General features: G+C 57.9%; 12 protein-coding genes across 12 annotated transcripts; 4 read left to right on the forward strand and 8 right to left on the reverse strand.

Annotated features, from left to right (window-relative positions):
• Nucleotides 1-66: 66 nt before the first annotated feature.
• EHS24_005707 (uncharacterized protein) lies at nucleotides 67-922 on the forward strand (the record flags this gene model as incomplete). The annotated part of the gene is made up of 3 exons (XM_028621194.1): nucleotides 67-178; nucleotides 239-623; nucleotides 664-922. The coding sequence occupies 3 exons, from the start codon at nucleotides 67-69 to the stop codon at nucleotides 920-922; spliced, it is 756 nt and encodes a 251-aa protein (XP_028477646.1).
• Nucleotides 923-1,315: 393 nt separating this feature from the next.
• EHS24_005708 (uncharacterized protein) lies at nucleotides 1,316-4,342 on the reverse strand (the record flags this gene model as incomplete). The annotated part of the gene is made up of 6 exons (XM_028621195.1): nucleotides 1,316-2,002; nucleotides 2,062-2,237; nucleotides 2,291-2,419; nucleotides 2,459-2,501; nucleotides 3,404-3,503; nucleotides 3,546-4,342. The coding sequence occupies 6 exons, from the start codon at nucleotides 4,340-4,342 to the stop codon at nucleotides 1,316-1,318; spliced, it is 1,932 nt and encodes a 643-aa protein (XP_028477647.1).
• A 1,768-nt stretch (nucleotides 4,343-6,110) lies between these two features.
• On the forward strand, nucleotides 6,111-9,508 carry EHS24_005709 (uncharacterized protein; the record flags this gene model as incomplete). The annotated part of the gene is made up of 10 exons (XM_028621196.1): nucleotides 6,111-6,175; nucleotides 6,616-6,898; nucleotides 7,019-7,130; nucleotides 7,201-7,272; nucleotides 8,119-8,182; nucleotides 8,238-8,256; nucleotides 8,297-8,654; nucleotides 8,691-8,767; nucleotides 8,804-8,927; nucleotides 8,979-9,508. 10 exons carry the CDS (start codon nucleotides 6,111-6,113, stop codon nucleotides 9,506-9,508), a joined length of 1,704 nt encoding a protein of 567 aa, XP_028477648.1.
• Nucleotides 9,509-9,701: 193 nt separating this feature from the next.
• Nucleotides 9,702-11,409, reverse strand: EHS24_005710 (uncharacterized protein; the record flags this gene model as incomplete). Its single annotated transcript, XM_028621197.1, has 8 exons — nucleotides 9,702-9,991; nucleotides 10,085-10,213; nucleotides 10,285-10,413; nucleotides 10,584-10,763; nucleotides 10,821-10,964; nucleotides 11,003-11,070; nucleotides 11,117-11,311; nucleotides 11,369-11,409. 8 exons carry the CDS (start codon nucleotides 11,407-11,409, stop codon nucleotides 9,702-9,704), a joined length of 1,176 nt encoding a protein of 391 aa, XP_028477649.1.
• Nucleotides 11,410-11,726: 317 nt separating this feature from the next.
• EHS24_005711 (uncharacterized protein) lies at nucleotides 11,727-12,679 on the reverse strand (the record flags this gene model as incomplete). The annotated part of the gene is made up of 2 exons (XM_028621198.1): nucleotides 11,727-12,144; nucleotides 12,528-12,679. 2 exons carry the CDS (start codon nucleotides 12,677-12,679, stop codon nucleotides 11,727-11,729), a joined length of 570 nt encoding a protein of 189 aa, XP_028477650.1.
• A 192-nt stretch (nucleotides 12,680-12,871) lies between these two features.
• Nucleotides 12,872-13,914, forward strand: EHS24_005712 (uncharacterized protein; the record flags this gene model as incomplete). The annotated part of the gene is made up of 2 exons (XM_028621199.1): nucleotides 12,872-12,890; nucleotides 12,953-13,914. 2 exons carry the CDS (start codon nucleotides 12,872-12,874, stop codon nucleotides 13,912-13,914), a joined length of 981 nt encoding a protein of 326 aa, XP_028477651.1.
• A 122-nt stretch (nucleotides 13,915-14,036) lies between these two features.
• On the reverse strand, nucleotides 14,037-15,320 carry EHS24_005713 (uncharacterized protein; the record flags this gene model as incomplete). Its single annotated transcript, XM_028621200.1, has 7 exons — nucleotides 14,037-14,308; nucleotides 14,362-14,469; nucleotides 14,504-14,671; nucleotides 14,740-14,876; nucleotides 14,929-14,988; nucleotides 15,037-15,231; nucleotides 15,289-15,320. 7 exons carry the CDS (start codon nucleotides 15,318-15,320, stop codon nucleotides 14,037-14,039), a joined length of 972 nt encoding a protein of 323 aa, XP_028477652.1.
• Nucleotides 15,321-15,518: 198 nt separating this feature from the next.
• On the reverse strand, nucleotides 15,519-16,708 carry EHS24_005714 (uncharacterized protein; the record flags this gene model as incomplete). The annotated part of the gene is made up of 6 exons (XM_028621201.1): nucleotides 15,519-15,525; nucleotides 15,730-15,790; nucleotides 15,833-15,941; nucleotides 15,988-16,146; nucleotides 16,201-16,270; nucleotides 16,317-16,708. The coding sequence occupies 6 exons, from the start codon at nucleotides 16,706-16,708 to the stop codon at nucleotides 15,519-15,521; spliced, it is 798 nt and encodes a 265-aa protein (XP_028477653.1).
• A 492-nt stretch (nucleotides 16,709-17,200) lies between these two features.
• Nucleotides 17,201-17,896, forward strand: EHS24_005715 (uncharacterized protein; the record flags this gene model as incomplete). The annotated part of the gene is made up of 5 exons (XM_028621202.1): nucleotides 17,201-17,265; nucleotides 17,308-17,348; nucleotides 17,504-17,613; nucleotides 17,660-17,734; nucleotides 17,786-17,896. 5 exons carry the CDS (start codon nucleotides 17,201-17,203, stop codon nucleotides 17,894-17,896), a joined length of 402 nt encoding a protein of 133 aa, XP_028477654.1.
• Nucleotides 17,897-18,337: 441 nt separating this feature from the next.
• EHS24_005716 (uncharacterized protein) lies at nucleotides 18,338-18,801 on the reverse strand (the record flags this gene model as incomplete). The annotated part of the gene is made up of 2 exons (XM_028621203.1): nucleotides 18,338-18,629; nucleotides 18,677-18,801. The coding sequence occupies 2 exons, from the start codon at nucleotides 18,799-18,801 to the stop codon at nucleotides 18,338-18,340; spliced, it is 417 nt and encodes a 138-aa protein (XP_028477655.1).
• A 75-nt stretch (nucleotides 18,802-18,876) lies between these two features.
• Nucleotides 18,877-19,434, reverse strand: EHS24_005717 (uncharacterized protein; the record flags this gene model as incomplete). The annotated part of the gene is made up of 1 exon (XM_028621204.1): nucleotides 18,877-19,434. One exon carries the CDS (start codon nucleotides 19,432-19,434, stop codon nucleotides 18,877-18,879), a length of 558 nt encoding a protein of 185 aa, XP_028477656.1.
• Nucleotides 19,435-19,953: 519 nt separating this feature from the next.
• EHS24_005718 (uncharacterized protein) lies at nucleotides 19,954-20,959 on the reverse strand (the record flags this gene model as incomplete). The annotated part of the gene is made up of 5 exons (XM_028621205.1): nucleotides 19,954-20,127; nucleotides 20,192-20,390; nucleotides 20,450-20,622; nucleotides 20,668-20,853; nucleotides 20,921-20,959. The coding sequence occupies 5 exons, from the start codon at nucleotides 20,957-20,959 to the stop codon at nucleotides 19,954-19,956; spliced, it is 771 nt and encodes a 256-aa protein (XP_028477657.1).
• Between the last annotated feature and the right edge of the window lie 1,354 nt (nucleotides 20,960-22,313).

The following is a 22,313-nucleotide window of genomic DNA, read 5'->3' on the forward strand; positions in this document are numbered from 1 at the left end:
GGGGCCATGTGCTTCTTCGCTGCGCCCTTTATATACGGCCACACTTTTGGACTGATGCGTTCCCTCATGACCACCTCTCACTCGCTTTCTCTTTCTCGTCTTGTCTGCAGCAATCCCTTCAACACACTGCAATCACCAGTCAACTCGGTTCTCCCTCCGTTGGTCTTGCCCAACCTTAGTAAGTTGAGACTCTTGCGATACCGTGTCTGTGCTGTACAGCATTGGTGCTCACCTTCAGAGTTCTTCTCCACATCATGGACGACACCCCCCCCCGACCCGGCGACCGCCCAGGGCCAGACGTCGAATTCTCCAGCATCAAGCTCCCCGGGTTCGACCCTCCCCGCACAGCTCCTCGTCCAACCGCATCGCCAGCTCGCCCACGACGACTGCGACATGGGCCACAGGATGGATGGTGACGGCGACGACGTCGACACGGAACAGAACATGCCCGAGACGTTGCCAGAGGCCGACATGGTGGCGTCCGAGCAGAGCCATGACGACATGACGATGAGCGACGCCGGCGATGCCTCGTCGGAAGCCGACGACGACGAGGACATTGGCAACGACCCCCGCGCCCTGGACTCTAGCAAGTGGACCCGCAAGATCAACCTTGCGCTGGCAAGGTAAGCCCTCAGACTGGTCTTGCTGCTTACCACCCTATAGGACCTTGCACTACTTCAGCGCGCAGAACGGATACGTTCTGGCCCTCCTCTGTCAGCAAGCCGCCTTTGAAGCTTCGGGCAGAGAGTTCTCACTGGCGGAGATTGCCGCGCACGCCATCCCGCCGAGGCGTCGTTTGGCCCTGCTCAACTTTCTTCGAAGGACGGGAGTCCCCCTTGCCACTCCCTACCATGAGATAGTCCCTTGGCCTCCTTCTCCCACCCCGTCTCCCCGGTCATCACGCGCGGCCCCCACCACATGACCTGTACACATTCACCAATCTCAGCTGTATTTAGGCCAGTTCGCTCCGAAAATTCAAGCACATCTCTCGCTTTCACTTGTATTTATTTAGAGCGGATCACACCTTGTAGATTCATACGTCCCTTCCGTCGACGTTTCAGGACAGGTCGACTGGCATGAGCTTGACCTTCGGGCTGTACAGAAGGATATGTCATATGTCACATATTAAGGAGATCCTGCACAGCACCCAACCAACAATCGATGACCGGATGGGGCTTTGGGGCAGTGGGGAGGTTTTAGCGGGCGAACAACGGCTGAGGGGTGTGATCAGCCGCTGTCGTCGCCACTGTCGTCACGACTGTCGTCGCCGCTGTCATCGCCGCTGTCGTCACCGCTGTCGTCGTCGCCACTGTCGTCATCGCCACTGTCGTCGTTCGACTCCGTGTCTGAGAGACAAGCGAGTGCGCGATACAGTCCTTTTGCGTAGACCGGCACGCAACGGCTCCTCGCTGCCCGTCCGCGAACCCAACAGGCTGCTGTTGATGCTGGAGCTGGAGCTGCGGGTATTGTCCCCGTCGTCCTCGGTATCTTCGTTGGAGAGCTGCGCTTCTGCAGACTCGTCCGAGAAGATGCCGAGGGTGGCCTTGTCGTCGGGGACAACAAAATACTGGGTGGAATCGAACTCCGGGGAGCGGCTGGGCCGGTGTGGGGCCTCCGACAGCGGAAAAGAGCGTTCGACAAGCAGGGGCGGGACAGGTGTGGCGGGGGAACCGGCATCAAGACCCCAGTCGCGGGGCGGCGACACAGGGGCGATGGACGCCGGGGCCACGGGGGAGGCACTGTGACGGGAGTCCGGGGCAGTGTCCGGGGCAGCCCCGTCGCGGCGAGGTGGCGAGTCTCGATACAGTGACGTTGGGCCCTCGGCGGCTTGACCGACATCTTGCTGGTCGCGCCAGTCCCAGTAGTCGACGATCAGCGATTGCTCAAGGCGTTTCGCTGGCACCCAGCCGTCGGACTCCTCGTCCTTGCCCTGGAATCGAACCAGGTACTCGCGCTTTCCCAACGGCGTGAGCGTGTCGTCAAGGACGAGCTCGATGTCAGCCTGGCCCCAGATGCGTTGGCGCTTTTGAGATGGCCGAGGCTGGGAAGGACGGCTCGCACGACCGGCCCAGTGTGCATGACCTCTTTCAAAGTCCGCTTGCTCGCCGGGATAGGCCGCATGCCGTATTCTTCAGTGGGCCCGACGCTGCCGGGCGGCACGTCGGTGGCGCTGCCGCCGGGGGCCTTGCAGCCGCGGACACGGACAGAGGTCTTAGACGCCAGCACATCTTTGAGGACTGCAAATGTCAGAGCAAGGCGCTCCCCATGTAAGCCCAAACGAATGGCTCACCGAGCGTTTGGCGACCCTTGATGGCCTCTCGGTGACGAAAGGACTTGGCCTTGCCGGCGGTCGTGGCCCCATATCTCTGGGCGACGACCTGCTCGTCGGCCAGGACGGAAATGTCACCGGTGGCGAGGACTGCGGTCAGTATTAATGGGGGGTGTTTGAGAAACATACCACTCAGGTGTCCGATGACGCTCTTCTGCAGCCAAGCAACACCCTGCGAGTGTAATTTTCGGGTTATGCTTGTTGATGACTGATGATGATATGAACATGGTGTTGAAACGAGTTGCATGAAGAAGAAAAGAGATAGATACGGCGCCGGCCTAAATACCCTGAGTCCAAGCCCGAGCACAGTGCCCTGCCAACACATGGCATCAGCCGGAATCCCTTGGATGTGAAGAGCAGGAGTGTCCCTTGCCCAGACGACTCGCGCCCCACCAGCCACTCGAGCCCAATGGCCTCTGGCCTCTGGACCTTTGAACCTTTGACGCGCCCTCACGATGTGCGTGGCTGTGCATTTGTGTGGCCTTTCCCCGCCCTCGTGCGCTGATTTATGCCGCTTTGCCTAAGATCCCTAAGAACAGCCGTGAACTGCGTCATCTGGGGCACCTGCGCGCACTAATCGCATGGAGCAGAGAAGACACCCGCGCCATGGCTGCATGGCAGTGCCACACTGCCCGACGCGACTGTTTTCTTTTCAACGCGACAGAGGCCATGCGGCATCGAGGGCGGTGTGCGCGGTGTGGCACACAACAGCAAACGCGCTGCAGGGCGGTTATCAGGGGCATTGTAATCAATGTTAAATGCTGGGTAAAGAGGCCAAGAGGCCATTAACTCCATCAACTATGGGGCAATTGTGCATTCATAAATTCATAAACTGGCGCAAAACACCTCGGCTGAGCTCAATCTCTACTAAGACTATGGTATTAACAACGAAGCTATGAAGGTCCTAAGCACACGTGGAAGACCAAGTTATCGTCTCGTGGGCAGCGGTTACATTGGTGGGGCGGGTCCACAGGGTTTGCAGTCTTTCAATGGAGTAGGGAGGGGGCTGTCGGAGTCTTCGAGGAGTTGCTTGAAGTATGGTCTGAGTGATCGTTGGAAGGCTCGATAGGCCACGTGGTCGTACCGGAACTTCTTGCCCGTGGCCTCGTAGAGGGCATTGACGCACATGTGACAGATCACGTAATTCTTCTCTCCTTCAAAGACATATAAGGTCCTGGGCAGAGATTAGCTGCTGGGAGGTAATACAGCAACTCACTTTGCGAGGACAAAGTCCGTGTCGCGAGTCCACAGCTTGGCCATGGCGGCGTCGTCGTCGTCGTCGTCGTCGTCAGTCTCGGGTGACACTGTCCAGTCTTGAACGTTGTTGTCCGGCTCTTGTTCCTCTCCGGTTCGGCCCACACCCTTGACCGTGTTGGCGAATGGGGTTTGAGGGGGTGCTGGTGAAATCTCGCTGTCCTTGTCGCCAAGGGCGGATGGTGCATCCACCTCAACATCTGGGAGATTGAATGCCGAAACGTCGCTTGACTTTTCAAGTGGTGGTAGACTGGGAAGAGGGTTACGGGAAGTAGGCAGAAGGTGAGGTCCCACAAAAGACTCTTCGAGAGACAATGAGGGCATCCGCGCGGCAATCAGCTCTGCAGAAGGGCTCTGATACGTCTCATCGGCAGGGTGCTGGCGGGACGGAGTGTGCAGCCCCTTGTCCAGTGGCTTTCCGAGGTCTTGCGATTGCACAAAAGGCGAGAATAGAGAGTGTGTGCTCGCAAGCGCCGCTGCCGGTTGAGTTTGGCCTGATGGGGGACTGAGACGACCGGTGGCGGGGCCGGGGGACGCTGGGGCAGGTGCCGTAGGCAGCAGGGTCGTCCCTGGCCAATCGTCGACAGCTGAGGCAGCGATTCTTTGGGATGGCATTGACGCCCCGTGAGGAGCAAGGGGAGAGGGAGGCTGGGGTGGTTGCTGGTTATATGAGACAAGTGGTAGCTCGGGTTGCACATCGGCGGCCTGTCCGCGCCTCTGCCGCATCCCAAGCTTGTCGACGTTGTGCTGGTGGTACATGGCAACTGTCAGATCAGTAGCTGCACAGAAGACGTGTCCGGTGGAGTGGATTCCACACTCACAGTACCAGTGGGTTGAGAAAGATCAACGTGGGTGGGGAAAGGACAAAAGGACAAAGGGTGGGAGCGTCGGTTGATTGATGACTGGATCCATGGATCCGCACACCCTGCACGTGTTTTTGAATCCGAGATTGGAGAGAGTGGGTCATCAAAACAAACACACGCTTTCTTTGCTAAATCACCAGAACCCTCAACGACACAGTGTACAGTGCTACCCTTCGAAGACGCTCTCCTAGTGTGTTTTGGGACCCAAACGGGACATGGAATGTAAGAGTAAGTTCTGGGGGGTTCGACAGTTCTTCCGCCGATGTCTGTCCCACCTGAAGTGGGAACACTGTATATCACATATCACACCGGACACCACGACTCCCGACTGTCCGCCACCGTTTGTGTCATTGGGCCGCCAACGCACCCACCAGTCCGCATGACGACTGGTGAGAACCTGAGGATGTTCAACACTCAACGCAAACGTCTCCATGAGGCGAGGTCTACAAAGCCCTCACGGCAATTGGCAGGACCCCCGCTGCCGGATAGAGCAGGAATGTTGGTACACCGCTCGTCCCGGCAGACACTCGTAGAAACACAAGCTAGACGAGACCGACACACCAACCACCACCGCCTCAAAAAAAAAACAGGATCAAGACGTAGGCAACACACCCGCAAGATATCGGCCGGCATTTACTTCAGTCGAAACCGAACCCCCCCCCCCCTGCCCATTGCCAACTTGCTTCCTCTGGCCACAACTATACACAGTGAGCAGGGCTGGGCCCGGCTTTGAAGTCGTTTATCCCCCAAGCAAACTCCATGCGCAACCCCTTCGTCACAAATGGGCGGGCGACGGCGCGCACGGGGCCATCTCAGTCGGAATGAAGAAGAATGCAGAGTGACGGTATACCTACCGAAATTGCAATTTTAACACTAGATGTGAGGCCGTGGTTAATAATGTACAGTACCGTTTGCGGCATGCACACACCAACAAGCGGTTTTTTTCCGGCACAGTCAATGCGTCAGTACGTGACGCTGGAACCACAACTCTCACCTGCTTCTGCACGTTCCGACCAGCGCTCTCTTTCGACGCTTCACCCTGGGGGGTCCACTCGTGCGTTTGCGCCCACGCGTGTGCCTTCCGCTCATTGGATCATTGGTCCGCTCATTCCCCATGGCCGACCCAACAAGAAGAATCCCACAGAGCGGGAGCTGCGTATACCCTGTTTGTTTCTGACCGTGGGTCTGCTTGAACGTGTTGTGATGGATGGTGTATACAGACAAAAAGAGAGATGATCGTACTCTAGCTGGTGCAGGCGTGCACGTTCACACTCTCGTTACGGAACCAAATACTTGCAGCAGAACGCGCCTTCCCCCGGTCAGCCGCTGTCACCAAGCGGCCAAGTGGTGGAGAGGGGGCTGTGAATGCATGGAATAGTGTTGATAAAGTGATATGTGGACTAGAGGCACCCGTACGGCCGGTGCTGGCAGCTGTCTCTCGCCAGTGGCCAGTGGCAGCCCCCTGTGCCGACGCGTGCTGGCGGGGCGAGAGGCCACCCCCCCCCCCCCCCTCGGGTGGCAGGCGGTGCCCCGCGCACGCGTGTGTGGGTGTGTGTACATACGCGTGGGAACAAGAGACACCTACATCGCTTGCGCGGACGGAACACGTTTGCTTCAACGCTTTAACGCTTCCACTGGTCACTGTACCACTGTTTCCACACAAAATGTCGACCTCGACCTCGACACCCAGCTTACCCCCCTCCCCCGAGCCGGCCCGACCCCAAGCGCCGTATCCAGCATTACCTGGATGTCGAGCCCCCTCCCGGCCTGCGTCCTTTTGCGTGGCAACTCCCATGCCCCATTCTCTTTCCTCAAAAGTCTGTACAGTAGCTCTGGTTTCCAAGCCGCTGCCCATACCCAAATCTCCCGTAAACATTCGTTGACGACTTGAGAGCATCTACATTAAATCATTCAAGAGCTTTGTGGACAGGAACAGCGAACTTGCCGTTACTGTGACCCCACTGTGGCCACTGTGGGCCATCAACAATCCGGCTTCCGACATTTGTGCACTCGCCACCGTGAAACATCACACCACGTCCGATCTCGAGCTCGCTGCTGGTCTCACAAACGCCGTCAATGACCTGACACGTTGCTGGGGCTGGACAAACGAGAAGATTGGGCGAGTTACTGCTCTTAACAGAACCTGAACCCGACACTGACGCACCAAAGCCAATGGCTTTGGACCGCCGTCGATGTCGAGAATGGGTATAGCGCTACCAAGTACCGAGTCCTCGTTCTTATCTGGTTAGGGTGCGCACTGCCAAACACGCAGACGCTCTGGGATACCGCCAACGAGCTCAAGCGCCTTCTCCCCCTCACCGACTTTGCGCCGCCTTCCCCTCTGGAGCTCGCGCAACTCAAGACCACAAGCATGCCTCCACGTCATCACCACGAACCGCTCAGTCCCGAGCTAGAGCAGGGCCGACTCAGCACAATCAACGGCACACTGGAGGTGAGCACCTAGCCCCTGTTCCATGCTCCATGCCCGCTTTTCCTGACATGTCCCCAGGTACGTGACCCGAGCGCTGGTTGCCCAACTCTTTGTCGATTGTTCCGTACTTACCTGACCCAGACGTTCCAAGTCACTCCAACCCATCTTGAGGATATGGTGCGCAGGGGAAAATGTCGCGACGCACCTTTTTGTATGGCAGAAGTCGCCTTGAGCTTTACAGCCCTCCACATTTGTGAGTTGCAGTTCCCCAGCCGAAGTAGGCTTTGTCCTCCACCACCATCGCGCAGCGCTGATCAGTCTAGGCTGTCGTCTTGGGTACCGGAGCGAGGACGTCTTTGCCAACCCGCTCTCCGCGGACATGCATGTCGAAGATGGTGAGTTATGAAACATTGTGCCGGGGTAACATGTAGTCTTGCTCGACATCAGCTGCGGCTTCCTGGAGTGTAAACGCTGCTGGTTGTCTCCAGCTCAACCCCGGGCACATCATTCACAGGCCGAGGTGCACGACTCGCTCGGAAAACCATGATGGACGTTGCGGACCAGCTCGTCACACCCCACCACCCCTGTCTACTTGAAGATACGCGCAACACGAGACAAAGGAAAATTTCTGGCTCATGTTCTGTGAGTTGCGGATGAGTACAGTAATGATCTGACAGAACAGCTGAAGAGGCCCACGAGCATGGGTGGAAGGGCACCATGGAGAAGTTGAAGCAGAGCATGAGCAAGCTGGATCGCGCCTAGTGGGAAAGGGGCTTAGTCTCGGCGTTATAGGGTATGCATCGCCTTGTCAATGAGCTTTCTGTGTGACGTGTGATGTACAGTATGTATTCTGTTATTCTTCAAGAGATCGCACGCGACATCTTCTGTTTAACAAATGCCCTGGTGTTGACAGATGCCATGTGCTTCTACAGATGTCGCCACGCTCACTCATATGTAGGTTGCCAGGTGGCCACCCCCAACAAAGCGCTGGAGAGCCGGGGCCAGCGGCCGCAGGTGGAGGACGCGGAAATCGGCCGACGTCCGTTTGGTCGCGTCAGTTGTCACACCCAACAAGCAGCACTACCGATCACTGATCACTGACATTGTTATGCACTGTACAGTACATTGTACTTCCCCCGACATCTTTACTCTTACCACAAATGTCCATCCCCGAGAGCCTCACCTTTGAGGAGCTCATGCGGGGAGGCCACCTAGCCCCAAGAACAACATCACTTCTTTAGGGGAGGCTCGCCGTCCCCTGCCGCCCGTTGTCAAGTCCAAGGAGCGCAAGTTGCGTGAAAACTGGTACATAGATGACCCACCCGCACTGCAGCAGGAAACATCAAGGGCTGACTTTCAGGTCGTTTGGCGAGGCGCTCGTGGCGAGGCACTCGTGGCCAGCGGTCTGAAGATCACCAGAACTCGGTTCAACAACACTTGCAACCCGTACTTTTTGTCGACCGATTGATTGACCTGCACCCGCGCAAACGCGACGAGCTCGTCCGCCTGGTCGAGGGCATGGTTGCGGATTTTTTTGCCCCGGCGCTCCTCACCGATGACCAGATCCGCCTATATCTGGAGTCTGCCGTCGCAGAGAGCGAGGTGGTCGACAACGCGTTCTATCTGCTGATAGTCAACATGGGTCAGCTCTTCCTCCAATTCTCGAAATTGCAAATGGTCAAGGACAATTTCCTGGCCTTCTTGCCCGACACTCGCTTCTGTGCCTTGCCTCAAGGGCCACTCAAGGACGAGCTGACGCAGTCCGAGAAGCACAAGGGTGCGTACGTGTACATTAGCCTCACTGACCAGCCAGACAACGCCGTGCGCACTTGGGTCTGGGCGGACGAGAAAAGAGCGCTCGTCACCCGCAGCCTTGAGCTTGCCCTGCGTGTAAGCTGTCCGTCCTTGAAACCGCTGACATGGAAGCACCTGCACCTGAGACATAATGCCACGTGGCTGGAGGAGCTGGTGGTGGCCGACAACGACGCTGAGGCCGACGGTCGGAGTACGAGCAACCCATTGGACAGGCAGTACATTGGCCTGATGAACAGTACGTCCTTCTTTGAGTTGATTCTGGGAGGTTGAACTAACCCACATCCAGTCTTGGCGACCTGTGACATCGGCGCAGCCCAGCACACCCTGCAGACTACCAGCCAGGGACGCCTGGCAAGCTTGCGCGCAGAGTCCGGTCGTCAACGTTTCCGAACTCTCTCTGAGCGCATCTTCACAGGCGCCTTGGACTGTGGCGATAGGGGGTGGGCCTTTGACGGCTCGGCAACACCAGTGGGTGACGATGCCAAGAGGATGGACAATGTCGAGAGCAGGAACGATGACGAGAGGATGGACGATGCGAGCGACGAAGATATGGGAGTGCCTCAGGACCCGTTTGAACTGCATGCCAACATTGGTCCCGGCGAGGGCGGCGCAAACAATGGCCCCCTCAACAACATCGCCGTCTGGACGGACAGCATCAACGAGGATCGCCTGCTGGCTCTCGCGTACTTTGCGGAGCACGGCGGAACTGAGCGGGAGACACTGGAGGCCACCCAGGACATTGTCGTCAGAGCAATGGCGGCCGCGAGTGTCATCCTGGAAGAGACCAGGAAGGGTCTGGCCAACTTGCCGGAGTAAGTGTTGGATGTCTGGTTGTACATACATGTAGCACAGGTTATGCACAAATAATATCATCATGAGGGTACTGTATCATATTGCATAACTACGTGGGCGAGGGGGTCAACTCGTAGTCGGTGTAGGGCCTCTGAACGACGGCGCGCAGGCCTGGGCGGCGAGATTCGACGCGGGGGCTGGGGGTGCCAATCTCGCTCTAGTCGCAGGACTCGTCCAGCTCGTCCACATTCATGTCTTTCTTGTCAACTTCGTCTTCGTCTTCCTGCTCATCCTCGTGCGGTGATTGCGAAGGGGAGGACGCAAGACGTCTCCTCTTCGAGCGGTTGTGCGCCGACGGAGGGGCAGGGGAGCCTGCACGTTTCCGAGAGTTTGCTGCTGTGACGGGTTGTGTAGGGGGTGCCAATGAGAATGGCGATGGAGGTCGGGGGAGTGGCGGGATCGCGACACGAATGGCTGCCGTACCCATGCCTTTGGCGGTGGACGGCCCTCATCGATGGCACTCCAATATGAGCGCACAGCGCTCTCCTGCAAGCCGGCGCGCTCCTCCCATGTGTAGTTTCCACCTCCATTCCAACGCACGCAATATAAGAACCTCTGGGCCTTGATCATATGGTCGACAATCTTGTGAGGCGTCGGGACCCCGACCATGACTTGCTGCGGCTGCAGGCGCTGGAACACCAAAGCGAACCGTTGTGGCGGGGGGGTGATCTGACGCGCCCAAGCAATAAAATCAAGGTCGTTTATTCCCAGGTAACTCTTCTCCTGGCGCGGGCGCGTACGCATGCCAAATCGGGAAGGCAGTAGAGGCTGAAGCGCATCGACTGGCATTTCTGCGACTGAGGAGAATGGCGGTGGAAGGGGCTTGCCGACATGTGGCGGCAGCGTCTTAGCACGCAAGCGGTCGAACACTGCAATATCAGAACAATGAGCTCGTCTCAGCCACTCACAGATTGCGACTCTACGCTTTGCGGCTTCTCTGTGAGCGAACCTCCCTTTACTCGTCTGCCAGTCGCAAAGGACCGATACCGTGGAGGTGGCAAGTACTGGCGTCAATTATGTTTTGACAACAGTAACGTACCGCCAAGATGGCCAATGACTCCCCTCTGCAGCCAAGCGGTTCCTTGAGATCGCGCGATGCCGGCAAGAGCCTTGAGATCGGCAGAGGAGATGTCGAGCAGGGCGGCCGCGGGCGAGAGGGAGAAGCAGATCGTCTTAGTGTGTGTCTTGTCATCAACTTTTTCAGCTGTTTCATGCAGGTCTAACCGTGTCAGCGTGCGTGATTGTGGCCGTGTACCGTGTGTTGTGTTCGACGTACCCTTCACGGTTTTACCCTGCCTCTCAATCTCGTTGTCTTGCCCTTCGAGGGCTCGATAGCGCGTGAAGGGGAGTAGCTGGGCGACACGGCTCCGAACCGCACCGAGTGATGCAAGGTCGTGGAAGAAGATTTGGCACTTATAGCCTACCTGGGTCAGCACATAGAGTCACATGGGTTCTCACCGATGTAGAGGTAGGTTATGATCTCCAGATGGTCAGGAGCGGAACTGGCCTGCTCCATAAACCGCAGCCTACAGAGTCAGCCCACGATCAATTCCTGTGTGAATGTCAACTCACCGTATCTGCTTGGTGGTGAGGCGGCCTGCCGTTAAGACCTCAGCAATTGACATGTCAATCGCACGGGAAGCAACGGCTCTGTCCAAATTGACCATAGAACCGGGGATGTGGCAAGGATTTGGGAAGTCGAGTAGCCAAGCTTGGGGCAACGACTTGCGCACCTCGCAGGACTTGGCCACGACCGCCGAGAACGACCTGCACGTTGGATCAGCGAGGACTCGCCATGGATGGGAGCGAGGTGATCGGAATCACTTTGGGAGATAAGAGAGGTGCGGGGGGTCTGCAGCAGACATGATGAGCTGCTGAGGTGGTCGATGTCGAAATGGATTAGGCTTGGTGATCCATGTTTGAGTGGGTCACCGGCCATGGCTGGTGGAGTGGCGGTGCCACTCTTAAAGTTACTTAAAGTAGCCCCCCCCTGGATGGATGAATGTAGCTGTGATATTGTTGCGTCGTTCTTATGCCTCCTCGGATGCTAGAAGCGAACAGAAGGCAGCGTTAGATATGCCGGCAACACGCACATATACTTGGACCTTGCAGGAGCCCAAACACACATGCATAGCGTCATATATTCACAAAGCATAATCCGACCAGGTACACTCCCAACCATCTAAACGACATCCCGTGCGCCGCTCCTCATGACGTCGAGACGGGCAAGGATTGTCAATGCCTCAGGGCACTCGTCCTCGGTCAACATTCGCAAGTCGGCCATTGCGACGGTCGGCGCCATTCCCGCTTCCATGTCATAGAGCAAGCTGTCGATAAGGCCGAGTGCTTGCTGTTTCGATTCACGCATGTCAAGCAGAAGGCGTTTGATGGGCGGCGACCTATCCATCTGATCATCCTTGTCAACTGCCGGGTCGGTGGGACGGGGGGCGCGCAGCCTTGCCAGTCTGACGGACGGAGGGGTACTGGATGAGGGGATCTCGGGCGTCTCGGTTACCGCAGTCTCGGGGGCAGGAGTGTCGGGGGCTGGGAGGCGGTTGGAGGCAACTTGGGCGCGCTTGCGCGGGGGAGAGCCTAGGGGACTTGGTGGAAGTTGATGCTGCCTCTATGTCTTGAGGTTCTTGGGGTCGGTCGAGCTCTTGAGATTCGGGTTGGGGGAAACGGTAAGGGGGCCATGGCTGGGCACGGCACGGCGCTCTTCACTGAACCTGTCCGTGCCCCCGGTGTCGAACAATGGACTCGTCGCTTGGGCGTCTGCGATACGATAAACCTGGCCGCTACACTCGGATGCCAAGTTGCACGAGCGGCGCAGGCTCCGGCATTGGTTGCATATCGGACGGTGGACGTGGTTGCCGTCTGCGGTGAGATGGAAGGGTGCGCTTTCACAGCGCTGTCCCGCGCTCAGGCAAGGGTCGCAAGGTTGGAGGAGCCCTCTTGTAAGTGAAAGTGACAGCTGAATACTCACCTGTACGTGATTGTGACATTTGGCAGCTTGTACTTGAGGCCAAAGACTCTCATCGACGCCTTGTGGGGGGACCCAGATTCCTGACAGACAGGCTCAGAGTCCCTTGCATGGAGTGCACAGAGGTCACCTGCGAGAGCAGGGCCTTTCTTCATGACCGAGTTTGAGGGTTACCTTTACCACCCGGGCTGCATTGCCTGCGAGAGGAAGGGAATTGCGTGCCCCGACGACTCCAGAAGTGGTCCCCACTACTGGACGTCGGGAACGCTCGAGCAACCTCCGAGCGTCTATCTTGTCAACGAGTCCCGTGACTCGTTCAAGAATAGGATGCGTGCCCAGCGGGCAACATGGAAAGCGAAGCAGGAGGTAAGTGGGCACCGGTGAAGAAGGATTGCAGGACCCAGAAACTCAACGACTACAGGCCGCAGCCGAGGCTGCGTACCTCGCACGAGACGCGCCACCTGCACCTCGCTCTTCCTCGGTGCCGTGGTCCGCGACCGACCCCTCGGTGTGGTCGACCGCCCATCACTCTTCTTCGGCGCCGTCGTCGACCTCACCTCGTTTCTCTTCTGCGGCGTGGCCGACGACCGACCCCTCGGCGTGGACCGCGCCTCGTCCTTCCTCTGCGTCGTGGCCGGCGACCGACCCTTCGCCATGGTCGACCGAAGCCGGTTCGTCCTCTGCGGCATGGCCACCCACCCAGCCCTTGGCGTGGTCCATGCCTCCCATTATCAGCGAAGAGGGGGGCAACCCGTTCGACGAAAGGGGTGACGGTGACCAGACCGCGTCCCCCTCCCCTCCTCCCCCGCACTCGTCCCCTCCCCCCGCGCACTCGTCCCCTGCGCACTCGTCCTCTGCGCTCTCGTCCCCTGCCCTTGCCCCGGCCCACTCCTCGCCAGTGGCCCACCGTCCGCCCACCGAAGGCTCGCCACTGTTCCTGGCCGGGCCTTCCTCGGACGACGACATGGACGAACCGGCCTCTTCGTCTCCAGAGGCCGTGCTGCTGTCCCCTGTGTCCGTTGCGAGATACCAGGCTCACCTGTTGTCTCGCAACGCCAACGAGGGCCAGGACGACATGGACGACGTGAAGATGAGTGAAGGCGATGATTCGTCCGATTCCCTCCAGTCGATTGAGGAGGATGACGGCGATGAGCCTCCGCTCACGGGCCACGACGATGTCCACGCGTTTGGCTCCGACATGCTCCCCATCGCGCGGCTCCGCGACCGCATGGACGAGGACATGCGCAACGGCACGTCGTACTTGAGGCGACACCAGGGAACCCAGGGTGAGATCTTGGAGGTGTACGAAGACATTCTCGTCAGGACCGCCCAGGAGACTGTGGCGTTGCTGGACCAAGTCCGGGCGCTCCGCGAACAGGAGGAGCAGTAGTACATGTATGCATAACGGTAGCTATATTACAGAGAGAGAGAGCACATGCAGTCAGTCAGAGACTTCAGGCAAGTCGGAGAGGGGGGAGCTTGGGACGGCGTACGACGTGGGCATGAACCGGCTCATGCGCTGTGCGTCGATGGGAGGGGGTGTCGCCGTCTTGCCACGCAGACCGTACTTGCGCGGCCGCGGCGCCATCGGCGAATGACCGCCACAAGTTTCTCTACTGGCAAGGAAGCAAGGCCATGGGTTGGCCGGTGGCGAGGACGGAGGCCGAAGCGAAGGTGAGGTCCGCTCGCTGGAGCTGCCTGGCACAGCGGCGGCGGAGGGGAAGGGGGCTGGAAGTCGGAGTCCGACGCTGGGGACAGCGTTCCGGTTCGGATCTGCCTCAGCACTGCGATATCAGAACGAAGACTCAAAAAGGGGCGTCACGAATCATCCACTCACGGCTTGCCACTCGGCGCTTGATACTCGCGCGGTGGGCATAGATGGCGTGTCCGGCCCCCCCTGGCATCTTCTTGTCGGCCAGGACCGAGACGGACAATGTAGCCAACACTGGCGTCAGTTGTGTTTAACGACAGTTACATACAGCTCAGGTGACCGATGACCGCTTTTTGCAGCCAGGCTGTCGTCTGAGCTCGAGGCAGCGCGCGGGACAAGCTTGTGAGGTCTTCAGAGCTCATGTCGAGGAGTGAAGCCGCCACTTCAACCCAAAAACCAAAGCGCCTTGTCGTCAAAGGCACCCTTGTTACTAGGTCTAATGGTGTTTGTTAGCTGTGCGTTCTGTGGCGGGACATGGTCTGCTTGTGGCCGTGTTCCACGCACCCTTGAGCTCCTCTGCAAGGATCTCTGCTTCCATGTCCTGGTCGCAGGGGACGATGTAGCGAGTGAAGGGGAGCAAATCCCAGACGCGCTCGCGGACGTCGTTGAGGAGCGGGAGGTCCAGAAAGAAAACGCGACACCTGTATGCTCCCCCGTCAGCACGTTTCGTCACTTGGTCTCTTACCGATATACAGGTATGTCGCGATCTCGAGGTGGTCAGGCGCGGCTGATGCCTGTGACATGAAGCGCAGTCTGTGGAGTCAGCAACAAGATCAGTTCGTTCAGTGAGTGCCAACATACCTAATCTGGCTCCTTGTCAAGCGCCCAGCCTTAAACACTTCGTCGATAGCAATCTCGACCGCCCGAGACGCCGCCTGCATGTTGAGAACGATAGTAGAACCTGGTCCATGACATGGGCTGATCATGTCGGTGGACCAGTTATTGGGCAACACCTTGCGCGTGGCGCAAAACTGCTCCACGACCTGCGAAAACGATCTGCATGTTGCGTCAGTGCGGATTCGGCTTGGATGGCATCAAGGCGAGACGGCTCACGTGGGTGAGGAGACGGTGTCGGGTGCTGCCATTTGTGTGATTGTTGTATGGAAGTGATTGTTGTATGGAAGTGATTTTTGTATGGAAGTGATTGTTATATTGTTATATGTGGGAATAGCAAAGTGGATGAGACATTCGAGGCTGCTGATCACCAGGTGCATGTGTGGGGTATGTGTGTGTCGGAAGGAAGAAGAATGCAGAGTGAAGATAAAACTGCAGGAAATTACAATTTAAATACTATGTACAGAAAAAAATAAATAGATATGAGGGTTTTACATATGTGTGTGGCACCCCCTAAGGCCCTAACAGTATGGGCCGTGTGGGGTGTCTCCGATCCTGCAATTCCATGCAAGCCACGCGCTCCTGCGATCCTGCGATCCTGCAATATGGGCATACCGTAGTGCAAGACCTTGACTTACCTTGTAGACAGTATGTACATACGTGTCGGTCTTGGCGGCAGCGGAAGGGGGTTCGAGGTCATCGTGACATCCAAGGCCCATGCCTAAACGATTGGTCACACTCGCCCCCCCACATACGCACTTACCGACGGTGAGCGCGATGTACGCGACGTCGCCCTGGCCCATGGCGGCATGCAGACGTTTCTTCTCGGTAAAAGCGTAGTGCCTGACCTTTTCGTCGGACATGTTAAGGTTCTGGGGTATGTAAGAACCTGGATGAGTACGGTCGGCAGGAACCAACCTTCATGCACTGGTTGACAATTGCCAGGCTTCGCAGCTCGGTGGCGGGAGATAGCTCCTCGTCGTGGGGGCGCAGTTCGGTGCGCCCATGGTCAAGAACCTCGGCCTCGGCCTCGAACGGTGGCGCGTACTTGGTAAGCTGAAGGAGCCTCTGAAGCTTCTAAACAACGGCCCGGAGGTCAAAACAATGTGGGAGAGCAGTCCCAAGCCACACCAGGATAAACCCAGTGTACTTCGACGCCTTCACTTGGCGGTTGTGGTTCATAATCGTCTGGAGCCAGGAGCTGCATGTTTAGCCATGTGCAACAGGAGGCATGCGGATCAACTCACCCAATTTTGATGTCGTCCCAGCCCCAGAGGGCGGTAAGGTCCTCAATCGCGATGGTGACGTGGACGGCGAGTTTGGTCGTGCTGAAGAATCGTTCCTTGATGTGGTGGGCGGCGTTCGGCGAGTGGCACGGGTTCTTGACGGACGGCAGGATGATGACAAACGTCTTGAACTTGTTTTGAGGTAACGACTCTGCGTAGGCAGAGTATGCGGCCTGGAAGGTTCTGCCAAATGTCAGCATGTATCCATCAGCAGCAGTGCACAACGCACTCCAGAGTGACCGTTGGGAACACTGATGGGCCGGGAATCCTCTTGCGAGGTACTTTTCCAGACGCTGGCGCGGACGATGACGAGTAAGTAGAGAAGGCGGAGGTGAGGGAGATGCACTGCTCATTGTGTGGATGTGTGCAGATGTGAAGGTGTGGGTAAACACGACTTGGAGACACGGGAACAACCTGCTAAAAGCACTCGGACCCGCCATATAGCGGCGGCTGTGATGGCTTGTACAGCATGTGAACACACGCCTGGAAGGCGATCTAGCGAACTGCTGACTGGCAGCTAGAGGCAGGTGCCCTACTCGTTGTGTATTCGTACAACGTAAAGACAGACGATACGCAGTGGGAAAACAAGCCGCCAGCCGAGGGAGGGCGCAAAAGGCGCGCCAGCCCCATGGTGGGTACGGCCAGCTGGCCGGCGCGTTGACCCGCGGATCAAATCGATCACCCCTGCACACGTCAACCGTCAACCATCACTCCCATTCTCGTTCTCACTCTCACTCTCACTCTCACTCTCACTCTCACCCTCTCCATCCACCCATCTACCCATCCACCCATCCATCCCAGCCACCCCATCCAACAATTCCTCCATCCCTTATCCCTTCTTTACCATGGCGCCTTACGACCGCGCTCCCATGGAGTGGGTCGGCAAACTAAACGCCACTGGCAGTTACGAGTACGTGCCACATTCATCGTCTAGCATCCTGACCTTCTCCAGTCTTTTTGTCCCCTGCGTGAACTGCAATACCGGTCTCCCCTGTAAGAGCACGGCATTCCGCTTGTCCGAGGTCCCCAACATGGCCTACCACCCGGGATGCTTTGGATGTCACGCGAAGGGTGTCCCATGCCCAGACGCCTCGCGCACTACTGGAGCCCTCTGGACCCTTGGCGCCCCCCTACGCTTCCCCGTCCAGTGCCCGTTGCCAAGGACCTGGACGCCTTCAACGCGCAACGATCCAAGATTCGCCAGCAGCACAAGCGCAGGTGGATGGATGATGCCTCGGAGGGTGGTGAGGCGAAGAAGGTGCGTACCGTAGGTCACCGGCAGTGATTGCAGCTGACAGGTCAAGGCCAAGGTGGACGGCTCGGTGGACGGCTCGCGCCCCAACAAGGTGGACGGCTTCGAGGGCAGCAAGATGAACCAGGTATGCACAGTAGATCCCCAGTGATTCAGTGGCTAAAGCTGACACGTGGAGCGTATGCCGCGTACTACTCCTCGCTTACAACAGACGCGCACGCCCGAGGAGGTGGAAACGCTTCTTGCCAAGGCGAGGGCAGTGGCGAAGAAGTCATCGGAGAGGGTCTAATGGGAGGAGGTTTGTAATATGCAACGGACCCTCCCTTCCTCAGCCCGCCTTCCAACCCTCTAAGAAAAAGTTCGAACTTTCCGTACTTTCCGTTGCTGCCCCACATGTCCGTAGCTCTGTAGGTGTACCTTACTGTCATGCTTGCCAGTTATACTGTCCAACAGACTGTCAATGTATGCGATGCTAGCTGTCGTTTGAGTCTTTAATAGCAAGGAGCTCGAGGAGCAGGGGGGTCGATAGCCACCCTTGCTGGCCTTGACAATACTGCACGATTTACTGTTAAACTCGAAATGAGAGATGCTGACAGCAATGGCTCTGGCGCTCTGGAGTACGAAGCAAAATCTTCATTGAGTGGAGGCAACGTTAGGTGCAATGGAGCTTCTTGAGCGGCGCCGTCATGTTGCATGCGCAAAGCGGTCACAGAAGGCGCCCAGGCCTACCTCACTTCTCCTGGTCCGCCGCCTTTCCGGCAGCGACACCGGTGTTCTTCGCACGCAGGAAGAAGCTCTTATGGGCATTCTGCTTCTCTTCGATGGTGACCTTAGCCAGCTGGAGATACTGGTGAACGACGGCCTGTTGTGTGTGGTTGCATCCGTGATGCGCATCGCACCAGTATGGGTCCGACAGTGTACATTGTATAGTGTCTGCGTAAGCGGAACGTCGAGTGGTGATGGCTGGGAGGCATGTTTGGCAAAGAGAAGGGTCGAAGGAAGAAGGCTCTGGCTGAGGGAGCCTATCATGCCGTTACAGTCACTTTGGTTTCGTCTCCTTTCTCCTCACCTTCCTTGCACTTTCCTTGTGACATCCACTTTGGCCACTTTCCTTGTCACATCCACCTTTTCCCTGTTTCCATCCCCTCGTCTTTCATCAACATGGTCGACCCCCCCCCCTGACGGTTCCCCCATGCAGGCGTTTGGAATCAAGTGCAGGGTCCCAGATGGCGGCCCAAGCCTGTACGAGTGAGTACTGAGTTGTCTCTCCTATTGACAAGCAGCCTCTTCATCGCTTGCCCGACTTGCAAGACTGAGGGCATTCAGTGTTGTACCACCGTCTTCAGCCTCACGCAAGATGGTCACCACGCCTACCGTCCGTCGTGCGATAGATGCTGTGTGATGGGCTACCGATGCCCTTTGGCATCCGAGTTTACGGGCAATGTTTACACCGTCGAAACAGCCGTTACTGAGTCGTGGCTCTCGGAAATCGTCGACTTGACCACTTTCAACGCCCAGCGCATCGCGGTTCGCAACCGCTACGCCGACTTCCGCAGCATCGGTCCTGTCTCTGGCAAGCCCGGCGAGTCCAGCAAGACCGCCCAGACCAAGACGGACGCGACCGGCAACCACGTGGCAGTCAAGGACACCAGCTCGACGGCTCCCAGCGCTGACGACCTCGACGCCATCATCCGCCGCGGCCTTGACTCGCAGTGTCAGGCAATGCGCCGCTACCTTGACTTGAGTGAGGACCTCAAGGCGGGCAGGTCGCCAACTCTCGTCATTGACCGCCTGATGAACGGCTTGCAGAAGGACTGTAAGGATCATGTCGAGATGTGGGAGCTCCTCGACGACATGAAGCGCCGCTTGAGCGAGTGAAAAGCAAAGGGGTTGAAGAACGTGGGATGATGCATGGCGAATATGACAGGAGGGTATGTAGTACAGATGCAGTGTAACTTGTCAAGGCCGCCGGACCCGATGGGGGAGGTCGCTGATCCGACCTGACGCTGCTGGTGGCTGCGGTGGCGCGGGTTGGAGGAGGAGGGCATGAGAGTTGGCAGCGTGGACGGACGGCGGGCTGGTGCCGGGCGGATTGGTGACAGAACACCACCCCCGCGCCCATCAACAAGGTGACACTCTCCAAAAGATCCAAACAACAACCAAACAGACAGGAGCACAGGAGGCACTATAAGTGGGCTGGCGGAAACAACAACAATCGATTGCGCTACACCTCCGAACAAGATACCGCTTACTAGAACACTGTTTGGCATCTCGACACTGTGCTGCAGATCACGCACACCGCTTTTCACGTACTTCACCGTCCCCGCGTAACTGGCTACGACACCCTTAGATAACAGTGTAACCACCGTCCACTGTCCAGGTAGCGCCGTTGACAAACGAGGCTCCAGTGGAGGAGAGGAAGGTGACGACATCGGCAATCTCCTCCGGGTGGCCAACACGATTCATGGGAACGGGAGGCAGCTGTGTGAGCATCTCGGCGACTTGGGAACCCTGGATCATCTGCCAGAGGGTGTGGGTCAGCCATGGGGTCGTGCCGGTGTGTAAAGTGCAGCAGCACACTCACCGGCGTGTCAACGAATCCTGGTGCAATGCTGTTGCAGCGGATACCCTTGCCGCCGTACTCTGCACAGACGGCCTTGGAGAGACCGATGACGCCGTGCTTGGACGAGATGTACCCGGGCACGCCGCTGAGGGCGATGAGGCCCGCGATGGAGGCAATGTTGACAATGGACCCGCGCTGGTTGCGCACCGTGTCTGCCTCGCTGAGAGCTCATGTCAGCGCCGACCGCCTCCAGCGTCCACACGCCCAATCTCCACTCACACTGCCAGTGGCTCCTGCTTCTCCATTACCTTCAGCTGCTCGCGCACACAGAAGAAGACGCCGCGCTGGTTGATGCCGACCACCCTGTCGTAGTCTTCCGTGGGGCACTGGGCCGTGGGACCGGGCGGCGGTGCGACACCGGCACAGTTGACAGCATAGTCGATACGGCCAAACTGTTGCCGTGTGAGCTTTGGAGGAAGGAATCGCGTCAAGATTACCTTTTCAGCCGTGCCCTCCACCATCGCCTTGACATCCTCCTCCTTGGACACATCGCAGACAAACGAGGCGATCTCGACGTTGGGCAGCTCGGCCGCGATGGCTGCGAGCTTGTCCTTCTGGACGTCGGCGACAGCGAGGCGCGTGACGCCGCGGGCGACAAAGGCGCGGACAGTGGCAGCGCCGATCTGGGGGGAGAGCTGTCAGCCCTGGCGTTCTGGGGGGCATCTAAGAGCTGAGGACGGAACAACTCACACCCGAGGCAGCACCAGTGATAAGAGCAACACCGTTCATTGTAGGATTGGGAGTGAGGTGGGGTGTGGATGACGAGCACTCGCACGCGGCATCGTCGCCATTATGTATCCCCGCGTAGGAGCCAAGCCCAACGTTGGTGTTGCGAGTGTCACACAAAGCCCACGCCAACAATAGGCAACAACGATGGCAACAATGGACGTACGGATGAACATCGGTCCGGTATACGCGTGTTATCCGACCAAGGTCTGAGGCGCTGTGGTCGGAAGACGAGGGACGCCGCAAGCCCATTCCTCGGAAAGAGCTGGAACGGGACGCCACTGTGGGGCCCGAATGTGGTCACGAGCAGGTTGGGCGTGCCGTGCCGGCCGCCGCCAGGCGTGTGTTCGTCTGGTCATCGGTGGAGGAAGCAAGGTCTCAGAAGGGGGGGGGGGGGGTACACAATGGTGCTGCCCAGGTCTCCGCCAAGGAAGATCCATGTTATGAGGACCTCACTTGGCACCGAGTGGCTTTTGTCCGTCGCATCAGATATGTACATGGGTATGAGGTCGTACCAGTGAAGTGAGATCTGTAGCGCATTGCATCTGTCATGATCTTTCACTGCATCACCAGCGGCCAGCGGCCAGCGGCGGCGGGTAAAGTGCACGTCTGGCGTTGCCTGGGGCCTGGGGAGAAACACACTAGGGCGATGCTGCAGTATGGCCGCGCTGCCCTAGTGTGTTTTCCACCGCAGCGCGGAATTCTGGCCACATTCTGGCTCTGCCGGGGTTGAAGGCGGGGTGAGCAACTCTGTGTACCTGTGTGTTGCATCCCTGTGAACCCAGAATCTGCCTTCTTCTGCGCCTTTGAGCGTGGGCGACGTAGACCTCAGAGAACGCCATTGCTGCAGACACTGCGGCGTATGCAAAGTAAAATAAGGGCAGATACGAGTGTCTGCGGGACGATGCTAATTGACGCCCCACAGTACCACAGTCGCCCTCCACTTCGGTCACAGTATACAGGCGTACGACGCATGGCCACTGGCGACTGACAACAGAGCGCCTGCACGTTGATTAGACGAGGCGCGTGCTTCTACGGCATATTCCCTGCCAGGGTGGTGTGGTTTGTGTGTTCCCTTGGCGAGGTGAGCAAGATAATGGGAACATCAAGCTTTCATCTTTGCAGCCAAGAATGTGGCGTAGTGTGTCTGTTCTTGGCCACATGCTAGGCATACTGTGTTGACACACCAAACTGTGGTACCAACCGTACATAGAGAGTCATCTATACCCGCGTCCACCCGTGCAGTCGGCCCTGGACCCCGTCTGGGGCTTCGGTGCTGTCGACGGTGCTCGACCGATGCCCGATGCCCCGATGCATGCTTTTTGGCGTCCTACACGCGGCCCACGCAGTGGTAGTG

Source organism: Apiotrichum porosum, assembly GCF_003942205.1.
Source record: "Apiotrichum porosum strain DSM 27194 chromosome Unknown scaffold_3, whole genome shotgun sequence".
In the NCBI taxonomy this organism is placed as follows: Eukaryota; Fungi; Basidiomycota; class Tremellomycetes; order Trichosporonales; family Trichosporonaceae; genus Apiotrichum; species Apiotrichum porosum.